At 40.2% G+C, this 17,729-nt stretch overlaps 1 protein-coding gene across 1 annotated transcript in view; it reads right to left on the bottom strand.

The window, feature by feature from the left end:
- The window catches only part of fam135b (family with sequence similarity 135 member B), a gene marked incomplete at both ends in the record, with an annotated part of 36,915 nt that overhangs the window by 2,164 nt on the left and 17,022 nt on the right, over positions 1–17,729 (bottom strand). Inside the window, 14 exons of the mRNA XM_083925129.1 lie at positions 62–172; positions 370–521; positions 1,457–1,554; positions 1,657–1,748; positions 2,041–2,207; positions 3,514–5,503; positions 5,596–5,750; positions 5,832–5,905; positions 7,396–7,551; positions 8,262–8,311; positions 9,636–9,795; positions 14,280–14,406; positions 15,724–15,897; positions 16,946–17,016. Coding sequence (XP_083781255.1) covers positions 62–172; positions 370–521; positions 1,457–1,554; positions 1,657–1,748; positions 2,041–2,207; positions 3,514–5,503; positions 5,596–5,750; positions 5,832–5,905; positions 7,396–7,551; positions 8,262–8,311; positions 9,636–9,795; positions 14,280–14,406; positions 15,724–15,897; positions 16,946–17,016 — 3,577 coding nt within the window. The remainder of the gene's footprint in view (positions 1–61; positions 173–369; positions 522–1,456; positions 1,555–1,656; positions 1,749–2,040; positions 2,208–3,513; positions 5,504–5,595; positions 5,751–5,831; positions 5,906–7,395; positions 7,552–8,261; positions 8,312–9,635; positions 9,796–14,279; positions 14,407–15,723; positions 15,898–16,945; positions 17,017–17,729) is intronic.

Below are 17,729 nucleotides of genomic sequence, written 5' to 3'. Positions count from 1 at the left end.
TGCGAAATGAGGCAGTCAATATACTGTCTCTGTTTCAAATTCATCCGCTTTCAGATGGTACCTGGTTTCTGACTCAGGAGATAGAGGAATGTTTTCCGGGGATCAACGTGATCTCTGAAGGTGAGCTGCAGCAAGGATCCTGATTTCTTCAGCTTCTGCATTAACCACAGACCTAAGCAACACACACAAACACAAGCAGGCCCCCTGCTTTTTGAACACCCTGCATGGAAGCAGAGCAGTATGGATGATATTCTTGGGTACAATGTGCTGCTGAGGAGTTGAAAACATCAAAATGCGATGCTGTACAGCTCCATAAATACAGCACATCTGTAGTGTGCATTTTTTCACACAGCTGCGCCATGGCCTTACCTGTGCTGACCAGTGTGCTGTTGTTGTACAGAGTTCCCAAGTGTGGGCCTGACAGTGAGAGGAAAGTGTGCAGTTTGGGCAAATAGCAGCGGAAGCGAGGCCTCGTCAGCACAGATCGGATGATGATGTTCCCCAGAGAGTGTCCGATGAAGCTGTTGGTCAAAGACAAATATCTTATAGAGAGAGAAAAACTTCAGTCGTCTGCTGTAAAAACAGTGCCTCCCACACCGCTGACCTGCGACACTGTGAAACATCCTATTATAGACTATTCTGTATGTACTAGTTCCAGTTTAGACCATTTAGAGACTGTATCTACAACATTGGTAATTAAAGAAAAATCATTAGGTTGTTAAATGTTCAAACATTCTCAAAGGCAATGACAACTTAATGAGGCTAACATAGAGGACATACCACATTGAAAGTCTTCCCAGCAGTGGGAAATATTAAATTTATGAAGCTATATGTCAGTCACTTAGTTTAATTACTATACTGTTACAGCTTTACCCAAAATCCCTCATCGCCAAGTCGGCTCCTTCTCATCTGTCTCCTACCAAACCAAATATAGATGTGGAAAGAACCAGATGCTGTTGTGGCAGTCCATTGCTTTTGTCTTTGAGACTTACTCTCTAGAGAATGCACCACAATAAAGAAAGTTAACAAACTTGGGTAGAAACTCTTACAAAAAAAATAATTGGCACATTGAGGGCAATTAAGGAAGAAGATGAATAGCTTAATTTAATGGGAACTAGGCAACACACTGCAGCATAAAGGAGCACAGTCCATCAAATGAAAGTCAGCAATGTATTTGCACTGTATGATAAGAGCTTTTCATCAATTTTGTAGCACTTATTCATTTCGGGTTGGTAAGGTCTATATATTACCATGAAACAGTGATCACCATGACTTAAGGCATCCATGCTGAGTCTAAATATCCATGTGCAGCCTCTGCTGCCATCTACTGACCAGAGAAAATGCTGCTTAAGTTGATGATTGCGCCTGTCCTGACTCAAATAATCAATCATAATCAATCAACAGAAGAGTTGTCAGTAATGTGTATGTTGCACAGCATTAAAGTTGAGTGACTGACCTGATCCTGCCTATGGTGAGATTGTACAGCTGGATATGCTGGATGATCTCATCCAGCAACCTGTCCGTCATGGTGTCGAAATCTGCAAACGTGTCAGTCTGCAGGGGTAGGGTAGAGAAAGGCACACTCGTCAGCGCTCTACAAATAGCCTTAAAGAAGAAAATGTGACTAGGTGCATGTTATCAAATCTACAAATGTACCTGATTCCTTTCAGACATGAGGAAGTCTAGTCTTGATCCTGGCAGTCCCAACTCAATAAACGTCTTCACCAGGCGAAGGTCTGCACTGTTTCCTGGAAGCAAAGTGGTCATATTAAAGACAAAGTTTCTGTCCCTTTAATAATGTAAGACACAACCTGAATTAGTATTCACAGTTAACATAATCTAAAGTAATATTTGATGTTTGAAGGACATACTCTATATCACTATATTAGATATATATACTATATGGCTATGTTACATTTACAATGCTAATAGGACAGAAAATATATAGTGTGCCAGAAATGTGTCCTTTAATAGCTGTTAAGTTCTTGCAGTGGAATTGGATCGCAGTGAACCAGAACCTTCAGCTCTGTGCAGACTAACCATCAAGCCCATGGACACACACCACAAGGTGTATGCCATCATCAAACTCCTCATCGTCCTCCTCAGGAGGGAAGTAGGGCAGATCTGATGCCAAGAGAGGAAGGTCGCTGTACAAGCTGGCCTGAAAGCACAACTCTTTGAGCAGCTCCTCTTTGGCTTTGTGGAAACTGATGAAAAAAGAGAATGACATTTGAGGGAAAAACATGAGATAAAATGCTGATCTAAGATTTTATTTCACAGGAAAGTTATATTATGAGTGCATTTCTCTCTAAAATATCATGGGAAACCTGCCTTGCATTTTTGTATTTGATTAATTTCCATTCACTTCTGAGCAAACCACAGCTTATAAACAAAAGTCCCACATATTTACAAGGTACAAGTTTTATCACCCTGTCATAGAGCCAGGTTACAGATTTCAGCTTTGGAGGAGTCAAAACAAATCTGATTTCACCTCCTGTACTTTCAGCTAATCATGATGGATTTATCTGCACTCCTTGATGTGAATTAATAAACTCAGGAGGCATTTCACCTAGTCTTGACTTCCACGCTTCATATTTCCCCTTACTACATTTTATTATGCTAGGCTTTCCAAGCATGAGTAACTGCCAGTCAGATCAGAAAAGCATGCCTGAACACAAATGACTAAAGCATTTGAACATGCATGAATGCAGCCTTCATGTCAAATTGAAATTACAAAGCCGCCCTTTTTTGGTAATAATAAAATCTTTGATGACTTTTCATATGTTGTGTTAAGATTTTTCTATATAGAAAGAAGGCAAATGATTATTCTAGCCTCTAAGCCTTTAAGTAGACTGACCAGTTCAAGGGCAGACAAGGGAGCAGATAAACATTGTAAATAAATTTGCGCTGGTAACAAAAAATTGTCTAGCTTTTTTGCTAACTGGTCTGCTATCATCAGCACTTTCCTGCCAGATATTTGACTGGTAGCTTGTTCAGCAAGCTAAGGTAGGATACAACACAGGACATGAGCCCATACTTGTAAGATAAGAAAGAGGCATTAGCTAGCAAGCTTAAGTGGGCTGCTGTTCACAGTGTCTGGCTCTTTTTCTTTTGTGTAGCAGGTTCTCAGGCTGTAAGTAATTGTTATAGGGGAACAAGGAAACTCTGCCTGCTAGAAGGCCAATGCTAGCTAGAAAGCTAATGGGCTGCAGCTGCAGTTCACAGTCTGTGGCTCTTTTTGTTTTAGGCTGCTCTCTGTTTGTTAGTCAATGTAACAGAGATGCAATGTTCTTCTTTTTTTTTAAGGGAGACATATACTGTACATACATTAATTCATTTCAGGTACTTTGTCAGTACCACACACACCATGAGCTCCAAGCATGCACAAGCCTTGCCCAGAATGCAGGTGTATTGCGCACACACTATTTCCTTTCAAAAATCGACTGTTGTGGCCAACTCAACAATGGAGTTCACAAATTACTTTTAAAAGTAAGCTGTAAAACATGAACTCACTTGAGCATTCGTTCATTGGTCTCGTCATCCATCTTCAGGGGATTGAGCGAAGATGAGGAGATGATACCAAAGGAGCCCAATGGCTGATGGGTGATAGGTGAGGTAGCCTGGCGAGCAGACATTCCACTGATGGATGGAGAGTCTCGCAGAGCAGAAGAAAATGGCAGGCAGGTCGGGGCACAGGACACTGACATATTCACCACCTCCACCATCTTCTTATTCACAAAGGCCAGCCCTGAGTTAGGGATCTTTGAGGGCTTAGTCTGGCAGTCTAAAGGCTCTTTCTCACTGATTGACATCCCATTTAGGTCAACCGGTGATGCAATATCATTGGCTATCAGCCCTGTAAGGTCACTTGGCCTCCGTGTGGTGGTACTGCTGGGGGTGACATTGGTGTGTTGAATCCCTAAAGGTTTTCGAGAGAAATCCAGACACTCCTGGTCCTCAAGACTAAGCAGTTTGGTCTGGTAGAAACTTTGGCACTCATCTCCGGTGTTAATTTTCTCATGACCTGCTGTACTTTTATGCGCACATGGTTTGTTTCCACAGCTGCAGGACACTCCTTCCGTTTCAACGAGATGCACATCCTCCACTGAGGCGCTTACTCCACTGATGTGTGTTTGATCGTTCATATTCTCCCTCTGGCTGCTAATAACAGAACCTTCCTTCACATGACGGCTCTCACCAGACTCTTGTAAAAGTAGCACTTCAGACACACCACTTAACACTGACTTGGTTCTATATGTCTCTGACAGGTACTGTGGAGGGTCTGACTTTTCAGAGCTTATATTCTCCTTGAGGATACGGCCAAGATTTGTTGTAGAACTTGGGTCTAATAGAGATGATTCAGATTGTTCCGAATCTAGGTTGCTGCTCAAAGAAGAGCAGTTGATCTTTAATGAATTGTTGTCTTGCTCTAAGCTCTTAGTATCTTTTACCTGATTGAGCAGCCCATGGTCCTCCTCAGTGTCTTCAGGGCTGCTTATCTGCGGTGCAGAGACTGACTTGGTCAGTTTGCTAAGCTGCCTCTGCTGCTGGTCCTCCTCGTAGGGCAGGGAACTAATTGAGGTGAGTGAGGCCTGTATACCTCCACTTGGTAGGCTGCCATTGCTCTCCATCTGCAGGCCTTCCAGAGAGCTTCGGTGGACTGGGTGCCGACGCACTATTTGCTGTGGGATCTCCTGTTCGCTGCAGAAGTCCAGAGGAGGTCGGCCTCGCAGTGCTGCTTCCAGGGGCCAGGCCACAGAGCTGGGCTCACTCTCAATACCTGAGTCGGAAATAACCGAGGATGAGCGCTTCATAATCTTGGAGCCGACCAGGCCTCCACGGTGAGTCATCTCTTTTCTGAGCTCACCGGGAAAGTTAGGTAAAACTGGCTGCATATAGGCAGCAGGTAGGCTGATGAGGGGAACATCCTCACTCTCATCATCCATTGAGTGATTTAATGGCATGGCAATATCAGACTCCTCTTCATTGTTTTCACTATCTCTTGCATTGCTGTCATTTTTGGCATCACATAGTTGGATGGTATTTTCTGTTACATGATGAGCAGGAGACTCATCATTGCTGTTATTAGCGTCAGTGAGGGGATTGTGGTTTGAGGAGAGAACCATGACTGCTTTTACCCTACATGGGTCCACATCACAAGGCTTAACTTTTATGTTCCTTAGGTCTGGATTACAGTTCTCCTCAACCCGGCCTTGTTTACCCTCTGGGTCCTTCAAGTATTCTGCCTCTGATAGAAAGGATTCAGCACTCTCCTTGGTAATTATGAGATTCTGGGTACTTCTAATGTTGGTACTGGTCTTACTCTGCTCTGCCATGAGCGAGACATATGTGGGCAGGTCCATGCAGTCATCACTGTCCATGGGATCCTGGGGTATTGCTGGTGATCTAGCTACCTGTCTGCTTTCAAAAATCCCATTGGCATGAATAATGGTGGGACCTGAGTTGCTCTGCCCATCAGTGGTTGGCACATGTGATACCCACTCTGGAAAGACAAGGCCATTGCAATAAAGTTTTGTCTTGAAAAGCAAAAAAACAATGTTTTTTTGTAATATTTCCAGCCACTCTTTATATTACCTGTTTGAGGAGACTCCACATATCTGTCCTCAAAGATGATGGGCAGGCTGTTCCAGTCTCCGTCGATGTCCAGGCACTCAACAGGTAAAGGAGGCATCTTGGTCAGGTAGTCTGAGCTGCGCACTTCCCCAGCTATCTGGCCATGTCTGTTGATTCTGAATGAGCATAATAATATCATAAATACACTTCTCTCCATTCAAACGATTTTTTTTTTTTACCCCGAGGCTGATACTTACAGTTCCTCTTGAAAAGTCAGAGATATCTCTTTAGGGTGTTCGGTGAAGAAGTATGCCTCTGAGAACCTCCTGACCTGGTTTCCAGAAACAAGACACAGTTTCCAGCAGTCAGTCACATTGAGTCAAACAAGTAAGTTCAACTAAAGCTGTCCCCGTACCAGAATTTTTAACTTCGATACAGTACTGGGGGGAAAATCCAAGTCAAGTCTCAAGTCTCTAATGGTTGTAAATCTATCATCTGCTGCATACCATCCAGTCTGCTTAGAACACTGCAAATCTAAGGCAGTCAAAGCATATTGTTCCATCACTTCTTTGTCTATTAGCATACAGTATTAGAATTGATTATACTTGCATATGATCACTTTAATTATTTAATTTAAGTGCGACTTGAGTCAAAGTCACAAGTCCAAGGCCCCATCACTGGCTTGATCCAAAATTCAAGATTCAAGATTCAAGAAGCTTTATTTATCCCGAGGGAAATTATTGTAAAAGCTTTCTACTTAGAAATTAGTAACACATCATCCTTGAAAGTCAGCAACTGTGACAGACAAATCAACAGAAACACTATGTCTGGTGTATTTTCACCCCACAAGAATAAGTGTTAATTGAAATCCTAACTACACTGGTGGGTGGAGGCATGATAGTATCCCCTCGGGGTAATCAAATACCACAGCAAACACATTTTTTTCAGACAAGTGAAATGAAACAATGCCACATAAGAAAGCCTTGAGAGCTGCTCTACTGTGAAGCACATTCACATTAAACGGCCCAGTGATTAGATAGATTTTATTAGCTTGCTCACATGGGTTTAAGCTACTAGTGGCATCTTATGATTTCGCTAATTCCCTTTGTAGAGCACAGATCACTCTGACTCTCCAGTAGAGATGGTGCAGAATTCAAACCTCTATGTACCAAAATCTGGAATTATTTTCTAAAATTATTTATTTCAAGCATGGTACATTTGGCAGATTTGGCAGTTTAGCAGGCCGATACGCTTTCCAGATTGATATTTAATCAAGTAGAAAAAAATGTATCAAGTACTCTATTGTTTCCTGCATTACTTTAAGGGTACTGGTATTGATATTGGTAATGGTAGAGGTATTTTCAAACAATACCCTGCAATACTCTCCAGAGTTTGGTTTAAATTTGACATTTGACTCATGTTTTATAATATTTTTTTTATAATACCCTTTTTATGGTCCAACCTTGAAGTTTCTTCCTTATCACAGATGGTTTAAAAGTTATTTGTACTCCTTTTAGATCATTTCAGTGTGGTGAGCGACAACTTTATTCAACGGTTTGTAAAACGTTTGTCGCAATATGCCTTAAGAAGCTGTTTACAGAGCCAAAATGTCAATGGTTATGTAACAATTATCATTGTTCTGTAGTATTTTTGTATTTTGGTGTGGGTGCTGAGGATACAAATATCTAAATTTAAACACATCAGCACAAATAATCAATAGTGCATTCTTCTGGAGACTATCTGGACAGTGGCTCAGAGAACACACAGGAAATGTTGGCGTTGATTTTAAAAGTGTGCCTTTGATTTGAGTGTCACTCTCACCCTGAGCGTGTGGTGCTCCTGGGCAAGATAGGAGAGGATGTGGGGGTTGAGCACAGCGGCCTCCAGGAAGCGGCTCCACAGAGCAGTCAGCTGAGAGCAGAGCTGGCTCACGTCCCTGCTGATCTGCTCTGCTACCCTGTCATGGCCTTCCTGCAGCTGAAGGAGACAGAGAGGGGTCAGAAGAAAATGTTTTCCTATCGATCAAAGGGAATGCATCCGGTTTCCCAAAATACATTCTATTCGAGGATCCTTGTTTTTCTGCTAATGTATTTATACCTACGGACAATGGGGTGTCTGCAGTCTGCCTGACTTGTATGTATTTTGAGGAAACTGATGTTAAACTGATCCCTCAATCAACCTACTATATGTTTAGAGACTTGGTTTAACACTTGAAAGTGTTTAATGTCGCAATGATCCCCTTCATGACTTAACGAACAAATAGTTTAAAGATGTTTATCACCAGAGAAAATGTAACAGTTCACCTTGAACTAATGGCTTATTAGCGTTGTCTAAGATGAAATCCACTCTCTTGCAGTAAACTACATAATACATACTTTATTGTTGCAGAATTCCTTTTTTGAATCAATCCAAATTAATCTTGTGTTAGTAAGTATGCAAAGTAATGAGAATTTTTCAGCCACAGACTCTAGATTATGCCATTACATTTGTGTGTGCATAAAACTAACTGTTTAACATGCATGGTGCAGCATGTAGGATTTTTTTTTACCTCTAAATAAAAAAACAAAAAAAATAGACAACAAAATAGGAAAACATTAGCACAGAGAAATCATAAAAATTTGGATGTAACAACAAAATCGTTTTTAACATAGCTCTTTGGCAAGTGGATGTAGTTTGTTGATACGTACCTGTAACTCTATGGCGAGCTGATTAAGAGTTTCTTCTACAGGCAGAACCTCTGTGGAAAGAAAAGTAATTTATGAGTTTAGTGCAAAGACTTTTGTCACACTGCTTAACTGAGCAATAAAACATATATTTTATTTAGAAAATAATTAAAATAAACAAGTAATTAAAATAATAAAATGTATTTTTTTAATACTAATTACAACTACATTTAAGACTGATTCGAAATCTTGAAAAAAAAGAAAATAATCCAATAAAATTTGGGATTGAAGACCAAAATGATCAGTTAGGGGCAAAATTAAATTAATTGGATTGTCCCTCTGTCTGAAACACTGAGTTTTAGCGTCCGTCTCTTTAAGGCTGCAATATGCAAAAAGCAAAAATAAAACCAAAACACCAGAATCTGAAGTAGACTGAGACCTCTTCTTGCAGCTCTCCCTCTTTCCTCTCTTCCTCTCTATCCTAGAAATGCTCTCTCTCCGTCTCTGAAATTACCTGTGATTGTCCAGAGTCTCCCGAGTCAAGAGGAGGTGCAGAAGGCAAGTTTCCTCTCAGAACACTTGAATTACAATATGATGAAAGGTTATTATGGATTATTTGCCCTAAATCTTAAAATATAAACCGTTTTTTGTTTCCAGGTCTTCAGCATCTGCACTATCGGCATCTCTGTACTGTCATTTCAGTCGGGGAATTACTAACAGCTATGTTGGGACACTTTCATTCTATGAATAGTACAGTTGTGATACAGTTGTGGCCTGTAATACAGGCTGTGTGCGTCTCTCTGTGGATTGAGCATTTTGATACTTTCACAGTTTTTATATATATATATATATATATATATATATATATATATAACATATTGACCTGCTTTATAATAACAAAAGGCATGGAAATCTCACTTTTTACAATTTGGGATCCCTGGACCATATGCACGGCAAACAAACATGGTTACACACACACATACACAGAAATTCTCCCATAATGTACCTTGTGCAAAGGCTATCTATGCATTTATTTATGTGTCAGTAGTGATAATGCAATATTTCATAATATTTAATAATACTCTTCTCTTTAATAATAATTAAATCTTCTTAATAATACTGAAATTAACCAATTTGAATATGGTGCATGTCTACCTTTGAAGTATATTTTGAGTATGTTTATAAAGTTCTATCAGTATGTTTATTTGAGTAAACAATGAGAATATTTTCACCATTGCTTCTAACAATGTCCTTGATAAATCTATGTAGACATGAAGAAGAAAGAAAAGGGTTGCTTTAATCATGGGATTTCAGACATTTTTATTCTCATGATATCTTAAATTTGAATTTGAAGGGCCAGAAATAAAAGTTTGGATGCAGAGCTTTGCATGTGGTCACCTGAGTCTAGTGAAGTCTGCTGGAGCTGTGGGATTTCCTTCATCAGTGCAGAGTGGTAGGTGTGCAGGCCCCTGTGTGCGACCAACAGGAGGCGACAGAGCCTTCTGTGCCACGTATGAGCTCTCTGCAGGCAGTTTTCACTGGGCACATAAAAGCTCCCCTGCAGAGAAGGAGACATAGAGGAAATGTCAGATGCTGTAGGTCAGAATTCATCAAAATGACCTGCCTTAATAACAGGCATGTACACATACTTGACCTTTATAGTTCAAGTATATAACTCCAACACTTGTGCAGGCTTGTCACTGACCTTGTGGTAAAAGGATCTTGTTTCTGAATGGGAACTAATACATTTGTCTTTACTTCAAATAGAAGATCAAATGGGACGTTAGAAACAAATGGCCCCTAAACACAGCTTGCTGCGAGCTGTAAAAGCAGATCAATATGTGTATGTGGCCAAAAGGAGGATGTAACGCATCCCTGTTATGACCTTTAAGTTCACAAGTGAAGGAAGTTGACCCAGAATCCAAGGCGCCAGCGTTTGTCTAGGGCAAGATGCATAAAAGTTCAAGCTGGATACATCTGGTAATTGTTAAATATATTTTAATTAATTGTTCAATGCATTTGTTTTGCAAAGCTGATTGTTGTTTCATTAATATTCCATATTCCAGTATTCCAATTATCATGTTATGTGAGCCAATCATTGTGAAATCTTTTCCCATTGAGGAGTATTGGGCCTCAAAAAACTGAGGAAGATATTGGTGAATGAGGCCCAGAGTTTTCTTGGCAATAGTTTGGCCCACAAGTCAGAGTATTATGACTTGTGATAAACATGCGTTAAGCATATCCAAATAGCTCAGTATGCATATGGAAGCCGATAATGGGATCCCACAGCCAAGGAACAGGGATAATGTTGTGGTTTCTACTTCCCCAAGATGTTGTGCTTGTGGACAGAGCTATAGTGCATGGTGGCAGTCAGCAATTAAGTTGAGTGTAAATTGAGTGCATATGATCATGGTAACATGTAATAAGAAAAGAAAAAAAATCCTGTAGCTCAGGTACAATGTCTCCAGTGTTGGCCAAATGTAAGCTGTAATATGGCCCTTGTTTCCAGTAGATGGCCCTCTAACAATGCACTAGAAGTATCAAAGTATCAAACAGCTACAAATCACCAAAGCCTTGATACTATAATCATGTCTCTCATTTATCCTCCCGTAGAGCTGATGGCCTTCTTCTCAAATCATTGAACACATCAGCCTTCATAATATGGAGCCAGAAAGCCTTGAATGTGACCAGTGACTGCTCTTTCAATGGTCTCTGGACTGAAACAGTCTGCTACACCCAGCCACTTCTCTCCATAACTGCAAAGTTTTGTGGGGCTCTGCGCTTTGAAAGGCATGTAATGCCTCAGTATCTGGGGATGTGCTGTAATTTGCCCCTAGCAAGTTAAGTCTCTGGCCCTATCATCATACCTGTGTGCGCTCTGTAATTGCAGTAGTGCAGTATACCCGAACCAGGAAGGAACATCTGTATGTTTACTTTCATAATTCTTTTTTACCTTTATAGAGGCCTGCCTGGATCAGTCTGCGAGTGTAGGGCAGAGAAAAATAGCTATTTTTCAGTATGAACTAGTCATTATCCTAAAATCATAGTTTCTCACTGCGCTGACAAAATCTGGGATGGACCTGACATGAGAATCTCTGCTTTTGTTTGCTGCTATTGATACAACCACTGCAGTGTGTAGATGTATCTAAGCATCCAATTACTGCTGCTGTCAAATAAGCTTTGAACTGGTGCAGAGGGAAAGCATATTTGGCATCATTTCTGCAGCTTTATCTTCAGAAGCATAATTTATTTCCAATAAAACACCAAAGCGTCTCAGGTGACTTCTAACAGCAGCATTTAGCTCTCAAAATAACCCTTTATACCACAGAGGGTTTTGTCCCCTTCCTTTTGAGATGCAACAGCTGATACCAATGGAGATTTACAACATGATTTTTTTTCTCCAGAAATGACAACATAACACTAAGAAGAAATGCTGTGGTGTTAATAGGGAAAGTGCTGAAAATGTAGTGTAGCCGCAGGTAAAAAGCTCTAAATAAATAAAGGTGAAGGAGGAAGTAGATTTCACCTGCAGCTATGTGGTACGTGGCGCTTGTGAGCAGAACTCATTACTGTGATCAAACGAAGCCCCCCTGCTTGGCTAAACGCAGAGCTTATTAAAGTGCTCAGCCAGGGGTGGGAGTAAAAGCCAGGAGGAGTGTTAAGGGGGGTCGGGGGGTAGGACGACCATGGCGCTCATTAAGATTAACAGTGTAGACTGCGACGTCCACAGGGAACTGAGAGATGCATGTTACAAAAGGACGGAAAAAATTGTGACGTATGGTTTTACAACTGTACAAAAGTTGGAATAATTGCCATACACAAGAGAGAACTATTGATACCAAATTTTGATTGAAGATAACAGTCAGAAAATGCTATGAAATTCATGCAAAAGGACATGCAGTCCAGAAAAAGTGCAAATACAATTCTTTTTTTTCTACACTGTATCACTGTTAACGCGGAATGTGTGTCGGCTTGAACCTTTTAAGTAACTATGCGTTAAAATGTTGAGTTTTGTTGCATTACTTAAACAGTTTAAGTATGTTGTACTATTATGATGTAATCACTGGGTGTACAAACTGTGTAAGTTTGTTCAACTTCAATTTTTCGCCTGAACGTCAGCATGTGTCAGCATCTTAGTGGCTAATTATGAATTTCAGCAAGTCAAAATCTCATTGGCTAATCCACTCAAGATGAGTCTGGGCCTATTTGATGGAAAAGGTTGCCTTTGTCTTGTTTTCACAGAGTAAGATTCTGTGTTTTCTTAATTTTGCTCAAAATATCTCCTCCTTGGACAAAAACTGTGGACTAGCCAGGGCCTTATATGCACATGTTTGAAAAAAAACCTGCATTTTCTCAGTTTCCCAGTCAGAGGAACTGAGAAACTGAGAAAATTCTTAAAGTAAATTGACAATTGACTGCAAGAAGATGGCATTTTCCCCCGCTCATTGGTTTTTCTCATTCTAGAAATCGGTTAGTTATTTTTCATGTTAAACTGTTGCAAATTAAATATTGCATTGTCCATGACACTCAAGTCAACTTAGAAAAATGTAAAGTGTTTGCATATTGGCGTCTAGCCTACATTTGAGTTCTTTGCCTACAACATGAATGTCTTTTTGTCTCTCAAACTCTGTAGGGTCATGATGCAGACTCCTTGGACATTCCAGTCAGCATCCTCTGATTTGAGGAAAGTCAGCAGCCCGTCAGCTGAACCCCTCAAGAGTAAAACATGGCGTCTTCAACTACAAATCTTCCAGCAGAATGGGCCGTCAGATGTGAAATAAATATGGACTCTTTTCACAGTGACTTTTGTGACTTTGCAACTTTAAATAAAGTTTAACAAAAATGAGCTGAATTTTGTCAGTCCAGGCTTACTTAAACAAATTAAGTATCAATTACTTAAATGGTTTAAGTGGAATCTCATGCCTCAAATGTTTTAAGTAAAGTCAACTTATCCAGGCTTACAGTTAATACCATATATAAATCCCCAACAGGTTTTGGGTACAGTATGTTTACACTGGGAATATGAAAATATCAGTCAGTTAGCATGCTAAATATGCAATAATTGAATTGGTTTTAAATGTGTAGTGGTGGACACTGTAGATGTGTTCCAAATCCATACTAGGTACTGCATACTAATCATCATAGTATAGTGTGTTAGCATCTAGTATACAAAAACAATCAAGATATTTGCCATTTTATACTAACGGGAATCATCATGTAACTGCAGATGTCAATCAAGCGGTCAAACTCATGGATGTATAAAGAGAACTGGATACAGCGCCCATGCTCATTCCTATGAAAGTTGCTCAGTGGCACATAAAGCCAAAAAAGTTTAACTTCTTGGGCTCATTCACATAAACAGAGTATAGAAAATCATGGGCTTAAAAAAGGTCGTAAAATAATTTAGCTCCTATGAAGTAAGACATATATAATCGTGAATTATAATTATGATAACAGTTATTCCATTATCATTTCTGTCATTATGCAATTGTGGAACTTAACTGTACTGTAAATGGGCACAAAGGCATTAGAGGGAGGTGACGAGACTACACCATCATTTCCAGTGGGAGCTGCTATCACTTCCAGATGCTAAACCCGGAGCCTACATGCCTGGGCAGGTGGGTTAATCAGATATTATGAAAAGCCACTGTGCAGCAAAGTAATAATCTCTGTGCTAGCCTCTGGTCTTTAAGCCTTAAGACTGCAGGGAGCCCCAACAAATGACAGATTCTGAGGGACAGACAGGCCAGGGTCAGTAATCCAGATCAGAATGACTCTCTGCTCAGCTCTTGGGCTGAATCCTGTTGCTTCTGCGTGACATGCCAAAACGAATCACAACTAAATACATCACCCTCGTCCCTAAACCGAGATCATGTTTACGTCATCAGTTGGCATTTAGCTGCATGCTTACAAAAAAGGGAACAACAAGCTTAACTGAGGCTGGCTCATTTTGAGCGGTTTTCAGATTTGTGAGACAAAACGTGCTTTGACTGACTGTGACTTTCTATTGGAACATAGCTAAACTGCTAAAGGTTAACATACCTCAGAGATGACAGGCTTGCAGTAGCCAGCTCCAAACACAAGGTTCTCTACAGACATAGCAGATGGGTCGCTTGGGCTCTCTGGCGAGCCCTTCCCCAGCCAGGAGGCCTTCCCTGTACGTGCAAAGCTGCAGAGAGAACAGGGAGGACACATGCAGGGACAACACATGAGTGTGTGTGTGTGTGTGTGTGTGTGTGTGTGTGTGTGCGTGTGTGTGTGTGTGTGTGTGAAGGAAGACAAGTAAGCTGAGAGACAGGAGCTGCTGCTGTTCTAATCATCAAGTGCTGCAGTACTCTATGTAATGCATGGCTAAACCCTGAGTTTATGATATTGACAGCTGAAGTAATCTCTTGATTGTCACTGCCAAAAAGCATTGGAAGGCGGAAAAATCTGTGCTAGCAGTGCATTTGGTTGAGTTCTTCTGTTCTTGATAATATGGATGCAATAGCAATTATAGTTCACAGTCTGAAATCTAGATCTTCCCAGTGTGGTCAAAATGTAATAGTAAATCAAGAACAAAGACTTATTTCCGATTGCTAAACTCCCTCCCTCGAATAGCAATTGCCCAATCATGGCTTAGCAACAGTAGCTAGGTATGCAGGCCTGTCACCCCTTCATGTTGAAACGGTGTGTATGCGGCTATAGTAAGAGTGATACCAATAAAAGAGCATGGAAGGTGGTGTCATGTTTTAACCATGGTCCAGTGTCCAGGATTTAGGGGGAACTATTGGCAGTAATGGAACATAATAAGTATCTTTTCTATAGCATATAATTGATGTCTTATTAAAACTGGATAGAACGTTAGACATAATTTACAGTGGTCACTTGCGGTACTACAACATAATACATCCATGCTTCTATGGAGCACATCACTAAGTAAATAGGTTATGTTTGTTTGTGACTATGACAGTTTACATAAAAAAAAAAAACTGTTCAAGACACATTCAACTTTTTTAAGGCAGTCCTGGATGCTGAATGTTAGCAGCTATCATCCTCTTTATTGGAACAACTTTAGCAATGTTACACATATGTTAACACAATGGTAAAAGTGTAAAAATATAACTGTTAGCAAACAGGGAATGGCTAGAACAAAAATTAGTCCGCTGTAAACATTGAAGTCATCCAGAGACAGTTGTTTTCAACCAACTCATGGAGCTAACGATAGCTTACCTAGCTAGCTAGCTACAATTGATAAAATCAACAAGCCATATTATTTGCAGCTGCCAAAATGCATCTACCTCTGTCTGTAGGGACCAATTGTGTACTCAGAGTTTGGAATCGAACATCTGTCACAGTTAGTATTCTAAACTGTGCCCTGCCCGGGTGAAAGCTTGACAGGCATAGCAACAGTAACTAAAGAGGATAGGGATCCTATCAAAAAGGGTCTTTGTGTGATTTCAAGGTCTGTTAAATGCAAATCTTTGAGAAGCCCTGTGAAATCTACCTGATTAGCGGCTGATGTAAGGCAACCAGTGAAGCATGTATAGAGACAGAAATGACAGACAGGTGGAAGTAGTCAAACATGACAGGGACGTGGTGGTGGAGGCCTCGTCGCGGGTGGAAGTGGAGGTTGAGGGTCCGGCTGCTGATCAACGGAACAGTCGCTATCTCTGCTAGCCTGAGGAAAGGAACAAAAGACGCAGGCGTTATACTGTTACACAAATGACAAATACTTTAACATATTCTTCGAATCGGTAATCTGTAGAATTCTTGTTTCTGGTACCCTCCCCATCTTTATTGCTTATACCAATTGAACACATTTGATGAAGGACAGCACCAAATTTTAGGTAAAAAGTGACTATATGTATCATGACACAAATTAAACAGAATAAAACAAAAAATCTGTTTAACTCTATTATGGTGCTACGACGCTGATGCATAACTACAGAGAGTACAGAAAAATGAAATGCAAATTAAGTCTTTTTTTTTTCTGCACTTACTAGAAAGGAATGTGTATCTATTTCTTCTGACCCTGGCTAGCCTGTACCTCCAAGAAGAAGCAATTTTGCCAGACACTTTAAAAGATGTCTGAGAGTGTGGACCACTGCTCACCAATAATCTAACCAATCATCAAGATCCTAGCCGTGAGAAGGAGTTGGAGAGAAAGAGTCTGAATCTTTACTGGAATGGTAATGGAGCCTTACAGTCATACATAGTAAAAGCAACCAGTAAACCAGTTGTCCATGCTATTATATATATATACAGTACAAGGAGCCATAACTCAGTCCTGTGTAGCATTGACTAAGTACTATAATCACACAGGTATGGCAAAAATGGTGAATTAACAGTTTAAACACACAAACATGACACTCACTACTCTTCACTAATGTGTAGTTGCTGGCCGACACAATAGTAAAAATAGTGCATTTTGTCATATGCTAATGTAAAATACCCATTTATTTTTCTATTTGTCCCAAGCAAACGGACAAATCACAGTAATCATGTATTGCTGGCAGAGAAGTTGTGATCAGGTGCTTAAAGAGATGGCTACGAGCCAAAAGACATAATAGACCTTATTCATGCCTAGTTTGCATTCTCAGTCTTGCATAAAAGCTGCAGAAGGGGAAAGTCGTTAGTGTTCTCTCTCTCTCTCTCTCTCTCTCTCTCTCTCTCTCTCTCTCTCTCTCAAACACACAAACACATTTCCAAATTGCTCAAAAACCTACTGTTGTTCATTGTCGGTGAAATGAAGATCCAGCTTTAACTGAAAGTCCACCTCACTCAAGGCTTCCTCCACCTGCAAAACAGTGGTACAATAGCTTTGTTAATGCATGAAGACATAATAATGAAAATGCTACTTGGCAACATACTTAAAATGTCAAGTAACTTTGTGAAAATCTGACAAGCATTTCTGCAAATTTGAACCCTATTTTAGCTTGAATGGCACTTGACTGCAAAGAGAACAAATCATTTCCGCTGAGGAAATGTGTAATGGTATGTAAACGAGTCACAAAAATCATGACAACATAATGATTAAAGGAGGCTTCAGTGTGGTGAGTGGCATTTATTCTCAAGAACATATATTCTAATACAACAACACCATTTAAACAAAACATATTTCTTCATTTGGTGTTAATTTGCATGACATTATTTTACATCCAAAGCTAATATTTATTAATATGCATAGCAACTATAGTATGGTTAAGGTTAGGGAAAGATTGTGGTTGCAGTTCACTGGACTCCAGTCTGCTGTATGGAAGTCCAATGCATTACACACCCATCCATCTACCTGACATCTACTCCCATACTCTCTGCCTTGCTAATTAAGGGGCACACTACTTCCTGCATCACAAGGTGTGGAATCTTATAACATGGACGTTAATCCATAGAAATACTGGGCTGTATAGCCTGGGCACACACACTACATGTTAAAATTGTTTGTTTACATCGTAGCTTTAACATTACACCATATAAATTATTTCATTGACAAATGTAATTAATTCCTCCTTG

The sequence above is a fragment of the Echiichthys vipera genome (assembly GCF_963691815.1).
Source record: "Echiichthys vipera genome assembly, chromosome: 13".
NCBI lineage: Eukaryota > Metazoa > Chordata > Actinopteri > Perciformes > Trachinidae > Echiichthys > Echiichthys vipera.
This window is presented reverse-complemented; position numbering and strand designations above follow the sequence as displayed.